General features: G+C 40.6%; 1 protein-coding gene across 3 annotated transcripts in view; it reads right to left on the bottom strand.

The window, feature by feature from the left end:
• Positions 1 to 687: 687 nt before the first annotated feature.
• Cda5 (Chitin deacetylase-like 5) overlaps positions 688 to 17,797 on the bottom strand; it is a 136,851-nt gene continuing 119,741 nt past the window's right edge. For 2 of the 3 annotated variants that reach the window (XM_076307941.1, XM_076324221.1), the window contains 6 exons: positions 16,086 to 16,279; positions 10,703 to 10,928; positions 5,118 to 5,247; positions 4,730 to 5,037; positions 4,454 to 4,652; positions 688 to 3,613 (listed from right to left, as the gene is read on the bottom strand). In XM_076307941.1, the coding sequence (XP_076164056.1) occupies positions 3,449 to 3,613; positions 4,454 to 4,652; positions 4,730 to 5,037; positions 5,118 to 5,247; positions 10,703 to 10,928; positions 16,086 to 16,279 (1,222 nt within the window). In that variant the 3' untranslated portion in view covers positions 688 to 3,448. Of the gene's footprint in view, positions 3,614 to 4,453; positions 4,653 to 4,729; positions 5,038 to 5,117; positions 5,248 to 7,088; positions 7,315 to 10,702; positions 10,929 to 16,085; positions 16,280 to 17,797 lie in introns of all 3 variants that reach the window. The other variant, XM_076316097.1, reaches the window with a different exon arrangement.

Here is a 17,797-nt window from a genome sequence, read left to right as displayed (position 1 = left end):
ATCGGCCATTTTGAAGAAAAATATTAATATCAGGCAAGCTGTTAACGAAGAGATTGGACTCTTTTCCAGAACCTTGTCGATGTAAGTAACATTCTCAAGAGAACCAAATTTTTGCTGGTTTCCATGTATTGACATAAATAAAAGAATCGGAAATGTTCAGTCGAGAAGACAATGTAGATTTCAAATATCGCGAATGTGTTAAATGGCGTCACGAGTATATTTCATATGGCACGTTGTACAAGTGGGAGTGTGGCTGAAGGTGGTCCCAGCTTTAAGGGGACTGTTCAGTTCTTGGGCCCAACTATCGAACGATCTTTAGGATTTTCTACAGAGAAAACTATTGGACGTATCGATCTCAAATTTTGTACATACATCTGCTTGTCCTTTGTCAATCCTCGAGAATTTTTTCAAGCATTTACGATTGATTTTGTCAAAGTTACACATTATTATATACATAACACAGTGCACAAGAAAATTCGTTTCCACGATCGACGCGATCAAAATCAAAATTTCTAATCTAAAATTCGTTCGATTCGAATATGGTATTTCACGAATATATTTTCAGGACTTCGAACGTTCCAAAATTGATTTTGAAAATTGATTTTGAAAATTGATTTTCTATCGTCCAAGAAACGAACAGATCCCTTGAGCGGCTGCTGCGACGACTTCGACGAAAACAAATAGGAATTGTAGCGAAATATTTATTGATTAAAGGCGTGTTACAGTTTCAGGTTCTAAAAGGTATACACGACGATCCCCTGGTGTGCACGACAGTTCGTTGAAGCGAACGTGCACGTTCTCTCGGTTCGTTTCTCTCGTTCGCAAGGCGACCTCCGCGCGTGCTGTACCTCCGGATACTTTTAGGAAATCTCTCGCGACCGACGATTCCAGTTTGCTTTCGCGCGTCCGACGATAATGGAATTACACTTCACAAGTAATTAATTGGTCTAACGGATTCGGCCGAGTACGCCAAGGACGCTCGATATCTTCGAGGTAAACAAAAGAAGGGGGATGAGGTAAAGGAGAATCATTATCAGGTACCACGGACACAACGATTTTAATCTACGATGATACAAGATGCAACGATAGTCGTATGGTTGTACAACAACCTCATGAGCTTCACAATTATCGTTCAACCAGTCGAACGATAGTTGTACAAATTATTGTACGAAAAATCGTTGCGTTCGTGGCTACCGTGAGACGAAAATGGAGGGAAGGAAACACAGTGGTGAATAATCACGGAACGAATATATCCTCGATCGGTTGGATTTTTCGTCACGCAGAAAGGATCGATCGATTGATCTTGTTCCGCTTTCACCGGGGATGAAAAGGATTCTTCTACCGCGACCCTACGTCTCACGTCACGTTCGCGGGATCGAACGAAACGGTGCTCGTATTCGTTTGATTAATTTCGATTCGATGGATCTTGTCCACGACGCGACAATTCGGTTTTATTTCGTGCTTTCTCCGTTCGAAATGAAGTTTCGTTCGAGGCACGAGCAAAGAAGCTATCGATGCTCGTGTATTCGAATTATCGAGTTATTCAAATGGTATTCGAATGATCAAATACTCAGGTTATTCGAATAGTATTCCAACGATCAAGTACTCAGGTTATTCGAATAGTATTTGAACGATCAAGTACTTAAATTATTCGAATAGTATTTGAATGATCAAATACTCAGGTTATTCGAATAGTATTTGAACGATCAAGTACTTAAATTATTCGAATAGTATTTGAATGATCAAATACTCAGGTTATTTGAATAGTATTCGAACGATCAAGTACTCAGGTTATTCGAATAGTATTTGAACGATCAAGTACTTAAATTATTCGAATAGTATTTGAATGATCAAGTACTCAGGTTATTCGAATAGTATTTGAATGATCAAGTACTCAAATTATTCGAATAGTATTCGAATGATCAAATACTCAGGTTATTCGAATAGTATTCGAACGATCAAGTACTCAGGTTATTCGAATAGTATTCGAACGATAAAGTGCTCAAAGTATTCGAATAGTATTCGAACGATCAAGTACTCGAATTCCAGTAGTTGAAGGTTAATCGTTGCGCGGTTATAAAACGTTTGTTTCATTAACGCGATGAATACCCGTGTTGATCGTATCGTAATTAATTTGTCGCGTTGATCGACGCATTCGCCGCTCTCTCGATCACCGATGATCGATATCTGAAGCTCGCGATACTTCTTTGAAATGTCTATCGCTAATAGATCTCGATACACATGTAAACTTCTGAATAACTTCAACGTCGTTGGGAATATCGTAAAGTAATCGATGCGCGTCATCGAAGTGTCGAATATTCGTATATTTTTCATGTTATAATTTAATTCGGTGCGACAAGTAATGAAAATTCTTGCTCGACGACGAATGCGTTAAACAATCCACCGATCGTCCCGATGAAACGTCGTTGCCGTCAGCTACCGACGTACATTAATATAATATACGCTCGCGACAGCGTCGAACGTGCAGCAATAAACATTCGTTTGCCAATAAACGATGCAGAGCTTCGAAACGACCGCGCGTTGTGCTCCGTTCGTGACAATCAGCTTGTCCTTATTCGTCTAGGTGGGATTTTCTATCGGCGTCGAATATTACTCAAATATTATTAATCGAGACACAGTCAATTTTAACGTAGATCGATGAATTTACAGAATTTGATTTATCGTTCGCTTCACGCTATTCGAATACTAGGAATATTCTATACGCGATCGATGTACAGAATATTCGAATGGTATTCGAATAGCCGAGTACTCGAATTGTATTCGTTGTGCATTTGAATTACATTCACCGAGTATTCGAATTGTATTCGTTGTGTATTCAAAATGTATTCTTTGTGTATTTGAATTACATTCGCCGAGTATTCGAATTGTATTCGTTGCGTATTTGAATTATATTCGCCGAGTATTCGAATTGTATTCGTTGCGTATTTGAATTATATTCACTGAGTATTCGGATTGTATTCGTTGTGTATTTGAATTATATTCACTGAGTATTCGGATTGTATTCGTTGCGTGTTTGAATTATATTAGCCGAGTATTCGAATCACCGAAAAGTTCGAATATTTGAATAGAGCAAAATTCGACGTCCTTTGCTTTGGTGTTCAAAATAAGCGCGTCACGCGGATTCGTCCGATAGAAAGTCTTGCCTCGAGCTCGATGGGCTCGACACCGCGTGGCGCTCGTTCCGTCACGACTCGTTCGTTTCTTCGCGGGAAAAGTGAAAAGGGGGCGTTGGATGTTCGAGTCGATGTTTCATTGGCGTACTCGACCCGTAATGAACGGTTTCGCCGGACGCGGCCGGCGGAGAGAAATTGGTGACGGGTTTTTGACCGAATGGTTAGGTGTAGAAACGTGTTTCGTCCCCTCCGGTGGCGCTTAACTCTTCTCGGCTGGCTGGTCCTCGATCGCACGGAACAACGACGGTACTCATTCATTCGTGCGTGTCGACGTCGTTGTCGATGCGACTGCTTCGTATACCGGTCTTGCCCGTCCATGGGTAGATGTCCGGACACGTCTGGCAGGTCTTCATGTACCTCACGCCGCTCTTGTGCCAAAGATTGCAGACTTTCGGGTTGTTGCATTTCTTCGGCCGGTCCTGGATCGTTCAATGACGAAGGTTCGAATTAGAGAGAGAGAGAGAGGGAATATTGGAGGTGAATCGGTGAATTCAATATCGTTACTCGAATACTATTACTCAAATATCCGAGTATTCAAATATAATTACTCAAATACTCGAGTATCGATATTCAAGTAGTAACGGATCACAGATACACGGCATTTCAGTATTCAGTTTCTACAATATCCAGATACTTTTTCGGTGTTTGTATAAATACTAGTGTCGAATATTCAGATACTAGTATTTGAATATTCACAATATCCGAGTGGTGTTATACGGTGTGCGGTGTGTTATAATCTGAATAATAATATTCGAATCTCAATATTCGAATACCCAAATATTCGAATCTCAATATTCGTATACCCAAATATTTGAATTTCAATATTCGAATACCCAAATATTCGAATACTCAAATATTTGAATACCCAAATATTCGAATACCCAAATATTTGAATACCCAAATATTCGAATACCCAAATATTTGAATACCCAAATATTCGAATACCCAAATAATCGAATTTCAATATTCGAATATCCAAATATTCGAATCTCAGTATTCGAATACCCAAGTATTCGAATCTCAATATTCGAATACGCAAATATTCGAATACTCAAATATTCGAATACCCAAATATTCGAATCTCAATATTCGAATACCCAAATATTTGAATTTCAGTATTCGAATCCTTATTTTGTAATAACCATATTTAAGTGGTCAAATATTCGACCTAACCCAACCCTAGTTCCTAGTACGACTATCGCGCGTCGAAACGTGTATCCGTGAATCTAGTACCCTCGAGATAAGTTTTTATCGCGTACCGGGTAGTTACATCCGAAGGGCTCGAAGGTGTGCATCAGCGGCAGTGGCGTAGGATTCCTGACCCACTGTATCGCCTGCCAGTTCGTCACTACCCAGACATCATCCATCGCGACGATGGTGTCCAAGAACGAAATGAAACCTTCCTTGTGATGAGGCTGGGTGAACCAAGCAGCGTGATAGAACAGTCCGAAAGGTGCTCTGAAAACGTATCCACGATTTGTGAAACTCGTTTCAAACAACGATGATTTAAACGAACAGCAAAAAGCGGTGTGTACCTGTTGGTGGTGTAATGTCTCTCGAAATTCTTGATCAGCATCTTGTAAACTCCATCGGCTGTCGGTGGGTTGCTACACGCGTCACCCATTGAACATCTGCCACCGTTCAGGTCCTGCCACATCACCATGGGAACTTCCCATAGGCCTGGGTAGGACCTGGTGGGACACGGAGGGATCATGCAGTCATGGAACAACTTGTAGTCGAGGGTGTACGGCCAGCTGGGTGGTCGGTTTTCGTAGATCGGCATCGACGAGTCGTACGTGAAGTTCGTGTCCCACAGCATCTTGAACATGTTGTTACCTCCCACCTGTTAACGAGAGAAAGAGGATTGAAACGGGATTGTTCCATTGTTTGGATCGTTCTAGCGAATTGTAGGGTCAACGTTACCGATAAGAACGGAGCTCTCATTCCTCTGACGTCCTCCAGCTTGACGCCCCCATAAGCAGAGAGGATCTCACGTTGGCCGGCAACCTCTCGCGCCCACTTGCGGTGAGAGAATTGCTCACCGAAACTGTGCCTGTTCATGAGGATTGGTTAACCCATCGATCGATCGATTCGAAGAGTATTAAGCGATCTATGGGGCCAGAGTCCAGGGAATTCGATCGTATGGCGAGTTATTGTCAAAGTTAACGTTTCACGAGGCAGTTCCAAGATGATGCGTTTCACGAAATTATGAAATCTCTCAGCTCCAGGCGAGTGGAGAGTTAATCTTCCGGAGACTGACTAACTTTACGATCGACCGTGTAATAGAACGTTACACACGGTTTCTAGGACCTCTCCAATTATTAACAATGACTAGACCCATTGGTACCGTTGCACAATCCTTTCCTAGACTCTGGCCTCCAGCTAGGTGCGAAAGCTTCCGACTGAACAAGCGACTGGTGCCTTTGATCAGGCCCGACTAGCCAAGCTGGCGTTAGTTGCTAATTAATTGATCGGAGCAATGACAGAGCGTGAACGAATATGATCGACCGCCAATTAAGCGACGCTAGATTGCTCGATGATAGAATGGTATCGTGATTAATGATCAAGAAGAGACGTTCGGGTCGAGCCCTCGTTGCCCGAGTACTCGATGCTATTCGATGATCGAAGATTAGGTCTGGGTTAGTTCTTTTGTAAGACGCCTAGGGCGTCGTATCTCCTACTTTGGAGAACGCTGCGATGGAGGGTTAAGATACGTCGAACGAATCGGGGAACTACGGACCGTACCGAAGCTAACGAGTACCAATAGAATTCTGTTGGGATTGAATGTATTCTAGGGAGAACGAAAGATTGGTATAGGGTCGGACGTTCTAGTCTTGGCTTCGTAAAAATGACTCTACTCATATCCATGGTACTTTGGTATTCTGTATTCTACACTGATCTTTCCTTCTCCTTCTAGTAGAAATCTCTAGGGACCAAATGTATTCCAGGGAGAAGGAAAGATCAGTTGTAGAAGATGTCAGGAGTCCTGTAGTTTTAGTCTAAACTTTGTGGGATCTGCAACTAGGAAAAATGATTCAACACTGGCTCTACTCATATCTATGGTACTTAAGTACTCTCTACTCTAGACTGATCTTTCCTTCTCCTTCTAGTAGAAATCTCTAGAGACCAAATGTATTCCAGGGAGAAGGAAAGATCAGTTGTGGAAGATGTTAGGAGTTCTGTAGTTCTAGTCTAGACTTTGTGGGATCTGCAACTAGGAAAAATGATTTAACACTCACTCTACACATATCCAGTATTCTGTACTCTAGACTGATCTTTCCTTCTCCCTCTAGTAGAAATCTCTAGAGACCAAATGTACTCCAGGGAGAAGGAAAGATCAGTTGTGGAAGATATGGGGAGTTCTGTAGTTCTAGTTTGAACTTTGTGGGATCTCTACCTAGGAAAAGATGATTCAACACTGGCTCTACTCATATCCATGGTACTTAAGTATTCTCTACTCTAGACTGATCTTCCTTCTCTAGTAGAAATCTCTAGATACCGAATGTGTTCTAAAGAGAACAAAAGATCATTCTTAAAGAAAAGAGTACTATTGTCTCAGAAATCATAGTCCAGTCTTCGCAAGGCCTGCAACCGATCCAAAATTACTCTCACAGATGGTACCTAGTGACTCCTAATCCTAGACCAATTCTTCCTTCTCCCTCTACTCAGAAAAGGTTCACTGTCGAACGCATCTACCAACGAACACCAACAGAAATCCATTAATACGTATATTCTCGGTAGAACGAAGACAGCTAAGTATTTCGCGGCCTGTACCGATCTTTTCCTCTCCCCGTGAGAGAATTTCGGCGCTCCTACTCAATTCGACCATTCGAGACACTCACGACGCAGCCGAAAACGGGACCGTATCCAGAGTTCCCTCGTTAGTGTACTTACGAAACCGTGTGAGAGGCGATCTCATGGCCACCGGCATAGAGATTTTGGACCTGGCTGTAGTCTGTCCACTCGTGGGAGACGTAGAACGTCGCCGAGATGGGACAGCCGTTCGGGTTTTTCCGTCCCTTCTCGAACAGGTCGGCGTAGAGACCCTTGTTCAGGTCGTTCACCGAATCGTCGAACGTCAGGAGTACGATCTGCGGTATCTCCTCCGGCAGGTAGTCACCTGTTTCAAGATCGTTTTCCGGATCGTGGTGGTGGATGGTGACAGGGGGGTTGGGGGTGTTTGGAGCGACAGAGAACAGGATGGACACGCGTGGACGAACCCGGTGGGAGGTATGAGATTTTTTGTTTCGATTTTTGTGGGTGTCAATTTTTTTTTTTTTTGTAAGTGTATCGAGCAGGTGACGGTTTCCGCGTTCGATGGACGATGTCACGTGTGTGAATGTCGACGCGTGTGACAGGGCGTGTTGTGTGTGGCGCGTGATGGGAATATGCGAGGGATGACGAAGTGATGCGAACAGGCAAAGAAATAGAGAGATAGAGAGTGAGAGTGAGAGAGATAGTGAGAGTGTGTGAGAAAGAGAGAGAGAGAGAGAAAGAAAAGAGAAAAGTTGCGGTTAGCGCGCAGTCATTAGTATACGGCACAGGTGCGCCGCGCAGCTGGTGAAACCGCTCCGCGACCCGTGTCATCGTTCATCTCCGATCGCGTACTCGTTTCACCGGCCGCGCGGCCGCCATTATAACATTTTATCGCGATCCATCCTCGAGGATCCTCTAATCGCGCGGGAGTGCTTGTACACCGAACGGAAGCCGATGGTAATTTGTTCCGGAAGCCTCCCGTCGATAAAAGACGCCTCCAAAGCTGCCCGACGACGCTCAGGATAGCATCGAGATCCATTCTACGGTCGCGGTTCACATGTACCGGGGAACAACAATACCCATCAGCCGGGGGATCTTACTTTCAAATGAGTTCGATTCTCCTTTCGAGCGTCTCGAACCTTGGCGAGATTCGTTTCGATAGTACACGCGGAACGGATTGGTTTCGATCCGTGATTCCGGATTTTGGTGTTGTTGTAACATGTCGAATATTGGGTCATGTGATCGTAGAGAGAGAAGATCTATTTTTTGGAGCGATGTTTAGGTGTGTTTCGTTCGGTGAGAAGATCGGAGAGAGATATCGAGGAACAGTTGTTTGTTCTTTGAAGGTTGTTCTGGATCGTGGTGTATCGGGTATTTTATGTTTGGAGGTGTTTGGATTATTTGAAATATTTTATTGTTTTTATTTTAGAATTAACGTTGGGGATTATGTGCATTTTTGGGTTCGATACGAGTGAATTATTTGAGTTAAAAATTTACGTTACTGACGCGGTTGGAGATGTTGGGGCGATAAAATTGGAGAGTATTTGAGAGATTATTTGAGAAAATATTTGGAAGATTATTTGAGAAAATATTTGGGAAAATATTTGAAAAAATATTTGAGAAAATATTTGAAAAAATATTTGAGAAAATATTTGAAAAAATATTTGAGAAAATATTTGGGAGATTATTTAGGAAAATATTTGAGAAAATAATGGGAGATTATTTGAGAAAATATTTGGGAAAATATTTGAGAAAATATTTGGGAGATTATTTGAGAAAATATTTGGGAGATTATTTAGGAAAATATTTGCGAAAATAATGAGAGATTATTTGAGAAAATATTTGGGAAAATATTTGAGTATATATTTGGGAGATTATTTGAAAAAATATTTGGGAAAATATTTCAGAAAATATTTGGGAGATTATTTGAGAAAATATTTATGAAAATATTTGGGAGATTATTTAGGAAAATATTTGAGAAAATATTTGGGAGATTATTTGAAAAAATATTTGGGAGGTTATTTGGAAAACTATTTGAGAAAATATTTTAGAAAATATTTGAGAAAATGTTTGAACGAATGCGTTAATAATAAGACCTTATTTTATGATCACCGTGAATCACTGACCAGTGTAAATAATTCCTCGAAGGGAAAAGAAACTTTCGACGTAATAAAAGAAGTTTGTTTTGTAAACGCACGGTACACCACGTTGCGGAGTAACGTAAATATCCTTCGAAGGATAAAAAGCTACTCTCTTTTCTTCGCGTTCGACGTTGAATAATAATAACAAAGAAAACTGTGTTTCGTAAGATAAATCTTCTTTCCGTACAATTACGTACAGCAATGTTCGACATTTTGTTCCTCGAGACGCTCGAACGAATAAACGAGTCGTAATCGCGGGTTGTATCGTTGATCGTTCGGTTCATTGTTCCCGTAGCGGAATTTTTCCATCGAGGAACGAAGCACGTTCTACACAAGCCCGCGAAATCGGAGGATCTTCGAAGAAACGGAGCGAGTCTTCTCCATCCGCGGGACGTCCCCGTAGAGAGAGATCGCACACATAAAGGCGACAGCGGAAGTCGTGCGTCCAGAGACAGAGAGAGAACGTTAGTCGAAGAGAGGCGCAGGCGATGACGTCCGATGACCTAGCGTTTGCGCGTGTCTGGACGCGTGTACAGTAATCGCGGGACGACTGAAACGAAAGCTACTTGGCTAAAGGTCGAGATGTACCTCCAGGAATCTTTCTCGTCCTTATCTGGGCGCTGATCGTGCAACGAGAGCGAGCGAGACGGAGCAACGAACAACGAGACTCGCATTACATGCGCTCGAGTGACTCGTAACGGAGCTATTGGAACGATGGACGATACTTGTTAAAGACAGACAACTCTCGATGTGTCATTTGTTCGATAAAAATTGTAAAACGAAATTATAGTTGTATTATACGAACGAAAGATAAGAACTTTAGATAAATGAAGAAAACTATCGGAAGAGAAATACGTTGGGATTAATTTCGTATTAGTTATTCGAGGAGAAATTGTTCTGTTTATTCGGAGACATATCGTTTCAGTTATCCGGGGAGAAATTGTTCCAGTTATACGGGGACATATCGTTTCAATTATCCGGGTAAAAATTGTTCCACTTATTCGGTAAAGTATCGTTCCAGTTATCCGGGGAAACATTTCTCCACTTATTTGGGGTCATATCGTTTCAATTATCCGGGCAAAAATTTCTCCACTTATTCGGGGACATATCGATTCAATTATCCGGGAAAAAATTTCTCCACTTATTCGGGGACATATCGTTTCAATTATCCGGGCAAAAATTGTTCCACTTATTTGGTAAAGTATCGTTCCAGTTATCCGGGGAAAATTTCTCCACTTACTCGGGGACATATAGTTTCAATTATCCGGGCAAAATTTGTTCCACTTATTTGGTAAAGTATCGTTACAGTTATCCGGGGAAAAATTGCTCCACTTATTCCGGGACATATCGTTTCACTTATCCGAGGAGAAATTGCTCCACTTATTCGGGGACACATCGTTTCAGTTTCCCGGGGAGAAATCGTTGCGATTATCCGGAGAAAAATCATTTCGGTTATCCGGAGAAAAATCGCTTCAGTTATCCGAGGAAAGATCGTTTCAGACATCGTTTCAGTTCGTCCGTGGATTACTGTATTAGCGCGCGTATGTACGACCCTCCGTTCAGCTAAATAAACGGGAGAACCTGCGATTCCTTGCCTCCCGTTTCACTTACGAGACAGTGTGCGATGCCATCTCGTGGCCGTCCGCGTACAGGTTTTGCACCTGGCTATAATCGGTCCACTCGTGCGAGACATAGAACGTGGCCGAGATCGGGCATCCGTTCGGATTCTTACGGCCGTTCTCGAACAGATCGGCGTACAACGGTTTGTTTAGATCGTTCACGGCGTCGTCGAACGTCAGCAGAACGATCTGCGGCGTCTGTTCAGCCGGGATTCCACCTGGATACACGATATCGTTACGAATCGTCACGATGTTTACCCGTGTTCAACCCCTCGAGTGGAAATGACGAGTACTCTAATGTCAACTTTAACCACGCCCAGCCTAGTATTATACATCGACTGTTAAAACTCTCGGTCCTTTTCTTTTTATTTTAACTTATCGAGTAGAAATGATTCTCCCGAGTACTCTGCACTGAATTCAAATTTAACGAACTACTCTCATCTAAGTATCATCCATTGACTATTCAAATTCTCACTCTCTTTTTTGTTATTTTAATTTCTTGAGTAGAAATTATTCTCGCGAGTAATCAGCACTGAATTCAAATTTAATGAACTACTCTTATCCGAATATTGTTCATCAACTATTCAAATCCTCACCCTCTTTTTTTATATTTTAATTACTTGAGTATAAATTATCCTTGCGAGTACTCTGCACCGAATTTAAATTTAATGAACTACTCTTATCCGAATATTATTCATCGACTATTCAAATTCTCACTTTCTTTTTTGTTATTTTAATTTCTTGAGTAGAACTTATACTCGCGAGTAGTCTGTACTGAATTCATCTTTAATGAACTACTCTCATTTCAGTATTATCCATCGACTATTCAAATTCTCAACCTCTTTTTTGTTATTTTAATTTCTTGAGTAGAAATTATCTTCGCGAGTAATCAGCACTGAATTCAACCTTAATGGACCAAACCTACTCTCCTCAGTTAGACTTAACTTTAATTGACCACGTTTACCCCAATACTATCTATCGACTATTAAAATTCTCATTCCGTCTTTTTTTGTTTTAATCTCTTGAGTAGAAATGATTCTCGCGAGTACTCTGCACTAAACTCAACTTCAATGTACTACTCTCACTAGAATATTATCTTTCGACCATTATAACTCTTACATTTTTTTTCTTTATTTTAACCCCTCGAATACAAATGACAATTCTCGCGAGTACTCTGCTAAACTCAACTTTAATAAACTACTCTCACCCGAATATAATCTTCCAACCATTATAACTCTTACACCTTCTATCTTTATTTTAACCCCTCAAATACAAATAACAATTCTCGCGAGTACTCTGCACTAAACTTAACTTTGATAAACCACACCCACTCTCCTCTGCTAGACTTAACTTTGACGAACCACATTCACCCCAATACTATCCATCAACCATTAAAATTCTCACCCCTTTCTTCTTTCTATCTCTACTTCACTCTACCTCGAATCTCTACCAAAAAAATATTTATCCTTATCCTAGTAAACAAATGCGAACCGATTCACTTCTAAATCACTCCACGAGAAAAAACGAGATAAAATAATTCGAATAGATTTCTAATAAATTAAACCGTAAAGAGTAGAATATGATCGTTCACGATCCCCCGAAGCTGGTTCGTTTACGAACGTTGGCTACACTACGCGATGTTTCTGGGTGGTCTCCCGTTGAAACTTGTTTCACGGGATATTCACGGTGATTCTACAACTGGCGTTAATCGGGACACCTTCTCCTGAACGCAAATCATCGCAGAAATGCGCGTGGGTTTCCGATATCACCGCACGGGGACGGGTGGGGTGTGGTGGGCTCGTGATCACGATTCGTCCCAAAAGAAACCCGCTTGATCCATTGCTCAATTAAAAACGAAACGTAGGCAGAGGGCCACCCGACCCCGCTGGATTCTTCCGTGTGATTTACGCGTGGTGTGCGGTTGCACAATCTTTTCTAGACGCAGCAACAGCTCGACTAAGCCCTCTTCAATGCTTGTAGCCGCATACACGCGGGAAATTTTATTACCAAGACTCGACGCTCATTTTGTCCCGACTATTTAACCGGGGAATCGACGATTTTCAATTTTGATAAAATTTAAACGGGAAGTATTATGCTTCACGTTCACGTGGCGAAAACTACCCTTGATACTGGGGACTAAGAAATCATTTTGATGAGATCGTTGTGTTCGGATTTTAAAAGAAATTTGACAGGTTTGTAGGTGACGTTTTCGTGGTTAATCAGATTATTCTTTTTTAAATTAATTTTAATTAGAAAATTTAACTACGATATTTTGTAATTTAATACAATGGGGATATGACTTATTCGGATTCCGAAAAACAAAGTACGATATTTTATAATGTAATACAATGGGGATGTGATTTATTCGGATTTTGAAAATGTGGGAAGTTGTATTTTAATAAAATGGTAGTAAATTCTGAGAAGACCTCCCGGTGAGTCTAATTTTTTAGAATTTATAATTCAGTGAAATAGTGTGTGTGTGTAAAATTTAATTTAAAAAAGTATGGAAGCATCGTTGCGTAAAAGTTCTCCCCGCGAGTATTTCACGTAGTGGTAAATCTATTAGAAAAAATAAGAATTCAAATTTGTCTTCCACGGATTAGCATAAGGAACGTAACAAACGGTAGCTATAAATATGAACGATTGGAATTTTGGTCACGCAGGAGCTTTCGATTTTAAAATATGGCAGACGTAATAAAGAAAGAAATTGTTATATAATTCGTAACACGAAAAGAGAATGGATACTTTAAGTATTACAAAACAAATAATACAAATTTTCTATTTTAAGGGTTGACACGTTATTCTTCATTGAATGTTTTTCCCTTTGAAATTTTATTACGCGAGTGTTTTCGAATTTAAGATGAAAATTTAGAAAGCTCTAGATATAATATATAATTGTTAAAGAACGTAACACGAAAAGAGAATGGATACTCGAAATATTATAAAAACAATCATTCAAATTTTTTGTTTTAAATGATGAGATGTTTTTCTCCATTGAAAATTTTTCCCTTCGAAATTTCATCACGCGAGTGTTTTCAATTTTAAAATATAGCACCAGATATAATACATAATTGTTACACGACGTAACACAAAAAAAGAATGGACACTCGAAATATTATAAAAACAACAATTCAAATTTTCTATTTTAAGCGACGAGATATTTTTCTCTATTGAAAGATTTTCTTCGCGGAGACGTTTCCACGCAGATACAGTCTAAGAAACGATAGCTATAATTCTGACGCTTCGAAATTTGATCACACGAGTGTTTTCGATTTTAAAATATAGCACCAGATATAATACATAATTGTTACACGACGTAACACAAAAAAAGAATGGACACTCGAAATATTATAAAAACAATAATTCAAATTTGCTATTTTAAGCGACGAGATATTTTTCTCTATTGAAAGATTTTCTTCGCGGAGACGTTTCCACGCAGATACAGTCTAAGAAACGGTAGCTATAATCTCGACGCTTCGAAGTCTTGTCACGCGGGAGCTTTCGATTTTAAACGGTGTGCGCGTGCAAAATCGCGACCGGGGCACGACGGATCTGTTTCACTTTCGAGCGCCGTGCACGACGGTTACGCGTAACGTTAGAATCGGAGAAAGTCACGGTGGCTGAGCTAAACCGATCGGCCAAACTTAACATTCGCGGTGGCACGGGACGCCTTGCGTCACGCCGCTGCCCACGTCGTGAGACTTTTTTTTTTATTATTATTCTTCCTAATATTATTTATGTATCTACCATTCCCGTACACTTCGTTATTTAATCAATAAGACCACTGGAGAAACGATAAGAATGTTTTTTTTTCGCGTTTCAAATACGATTAAGATTGGAGATCGTAATTTCGAGCGTGTGTTAAAAAGATAAGTGTATTGGGAATGTACGTGTACACGTGTATTTGAATACACGTGAAACAGAGATCTCTAGCTCAGACCACTTTATGTTGTCGTTGTCGTTTAGGCGACACCTTGCGTCACTCTACTACCCACGTCGCGATATTGTTATTCGGTCCTCTCAGGTTTATTTATGTATCCGCTACTCAAATACACTTGATCATTTAACCGAGAAGAGTATCACAGAAATAATAAGAATTTTTCCAACAACGATCAAATCATCATCGTCGTCGTCACGTCGCAATATTTTCTCTTATTCTCTTTTCTGAGTATTATTTGTGTATCCCTTACTCAAATACATTTGATTAAGTAGGAGTACACGCCCTATTATTTAACCGAGAATACAATCACAGAAATAATAAGAATTTTATTTCGCGTTGCCAATAAGAATCAGACTACTCTGAAGATCATCAATATTATTTGTGTATCCCTTACTCAAATACATCTGATTGAGTAGGAGTACACACTCTACTATTTAATCGAGAATAGTACCACAAAAATAATAAGAATTTTATTTCGCGTTACCAACAAGGATTAGACCACTCTAGAGATCATTGTCGTCGTCATTGTCACGTAGAAATATTTTTCCTTATTCTCTCCTCTGAGTATTAATCATGTACCCCTTACTCAAATACACTTGATTGAGTAAAAGTACACACTCTGTTATTTAACCAAGAATAGTAATTGTCACGTAGAAATATTTTTCCTTATTCTCTCCTCTGAGTATTAATTATGTATCCCTTACTCAAATACACTTGATTGAGTAAGAGTACACACTCTACTATTTAACCAAGAATAGTACCACAAAAATAATAAGAATTTTATTTCGCGTTACCAACAAGGATTAGACCACTATGGAGATTATCATCGTCGTCATCGTCACATCGCGGTATTCTTTCTTATTCTCTCCTCTCGGTATTATTTACGTATTTATTACTCAAATACACTCTATTACTCAACCAAGATACTACCACGGAATTAATAAGAATTTTTCGCGCCAGAGATGTGGAGATCATCATCGTTGTCATCGTCACATCGCGGTATTCTTTCTTATTCTCTCCTCTCGGTATTATTTATCTCTCTATTACTCAAATACACTCTATTACTCAACCGAGATACCACCACGGAATTAATAAGAATTTTTCGCGCCAGAAATGTGGAGATCATCATCGTTGTCATCGTCACATCGGAGTATTCATTCTTATTCTCTCCTCTCGGAATTATTTGTCTCTCTATTACTCAAATACACTCTATTACTCAACCGAGATACCACCACGGAATTACTAAGAATTTTTCGCGCTAGAAGTACGATTCAAATCACTGTGCGTTGTCATCTACGCGTAGTATTTCGACGATACCGATACTCGTGTTTCCGCGTATTCACGGCGGGTCTCGCGTGTCTCTGGGATACCGTGGCGAGCCGTGATCTCGCGACATGGTAGGGATTGAACCACTTTTGGTCGCGTGCACGCTTACCTGGAATGTCGGAGCCGCCGCAGCTGCAGTCAGGAATCAAGCAGACATCCCTGCGACACTTGGCCGCCGGTTTGTCGACCTGCGGGGTCGGATAGATCGGTGATGGTCTCGTCGGTGGATACCTGTAGATGTCGATGAACTCCTGAGCCTTCGAGACGATCTCCGTGGATGGTTTCAAGGTTGGTCGAGATCGTCTGAAAATTGGAAACCCACGAATAATCGACGATTTTCAAGAGATCGTGGAAAAAACGCAGGAGTAGTCGATGATTTTTACGAGATCGACGAATCGTGGCAATAATCAATGATTTTTTGAAGATAGTAAAACAATCGTACGAAGAATCGATGATTGTCACGAGATCGACGAGTATTTTTGAAAATAAATGATTGTTACGAGATTGAGGAATACTTTTGAAAATAAATGATTGTTACGAGATTGGAGAATATTTTTGAATATAAATAATTATCACGTGATCGAGGAATATTTTTGAAAATAAATGATTGTCACGAGATCGACGAATATTTTTGAAAATAAATGATTGTCACGAGATCAACGAATATTTTTGAAAATAAATGTTAGTCACGAGATCGACGAACATTCTTGAAAATAAATTATTTTTACAAGAACGCACGAATAATCGATGATTCTCTCGAGATCGAGGAATAAAGATAATGATCGATGATTTTCGCGAGATCGACTGGAACGAAGGCAACAGTCGATGATTTTCACGAAATCGTGGAAAGAGTCTACGAGTAATTGATAATTTTCACGAGATCGACGAACATAGGCAAGAATCGATGATTTTCACGAGATTGTGAAAGGTACGCAGGAATAATCGATGATTTTCACGAAACCGGGGAAGGAACATACGTCGTGGTTACACGTTCGCGGAAACGCGGCGCGGGCATTGTTTTCGCGAGGCGATTTCTCCATTAAAATCGATCGAAGCTCCGTCGATTCGATGTCGCGATACCGCGAGCGGTTCTTTTGCCGCATTTTTCGCGTACGTTGACACGACGGGTATTTACTATCCGAGAGATAATTGTTTGGCAAGTCTGGCGGCGTACGGTCGCGCGCAGCTTGCACGCAATTAACTTTCTAGCCGCATTAATTCGATGGCTACGTTCGTTCACCTCGTGGAAGCGACACCGGTGACGCCGATCAACGAGATCTCGTGGTTTCCGAGACGCTGCGAGCGAACATCCGCTTTTGGATGCGAGGCTGACGGACGCGAGTCGAATTTCCGCGTACTCGAACAATCGGCTGAATTTCACCATTGGTGTATTCCGGGAATATTATTCGAATAGTCGAGCGATCCAGTACTCGAGTGTTCGAGTGATTGAGTATCTTTCGAATACTGGGGTATTCGAATAGCATTTGAAAAGTTGAGTGGTATTCGAATATCATTTGAACGCTTGGGTATTTGAATAGGATTCGAAAAGTTGAGTAGTATTCGAGTATCGTTCGAATGCTTGGGTATTCAAATAGGGTTCGAAAAGTTGAGTAGTATTCGAATAGGGTTCGAAAAGTTGAGTAGAACTTGAGTATCTTTTGAACACTTGGGTATTTGAATAGGATTCGAAAAGTTGGGTAGTATTCGAGTATTATTCGAACACTTGGGTATTCGAATAGGATTCGAAAAGTTGAATAGTATTCGAGTATCATTCGAACACTTGGATATTCGAAAAGTTGAGTAGTATTCGAGTATCTTTCG

This window comes from Ptiloglossa arizonensis, chromosome 1 (genome assembly GCF_051014685.1).
Source record: "Ptiloglossa arizonensis isolate GNS036 chromosome 1, iyPtiAriz1_principal, whole genome shotgun sequence".
Classification (NCBI taxonomy): domain Eukaryota; kingdom Metazoa; phylum Arthropoda; class Insecta; order Hymenoptera; family Colletidae; genus Ptiloglossa; species Ptiloglossa arizonensis.
The sequence above is the reverse complement of the archived record's forward strand: the minus strand, read 5'-3'. Positions and strand labels throughout refer to the sequence as shown.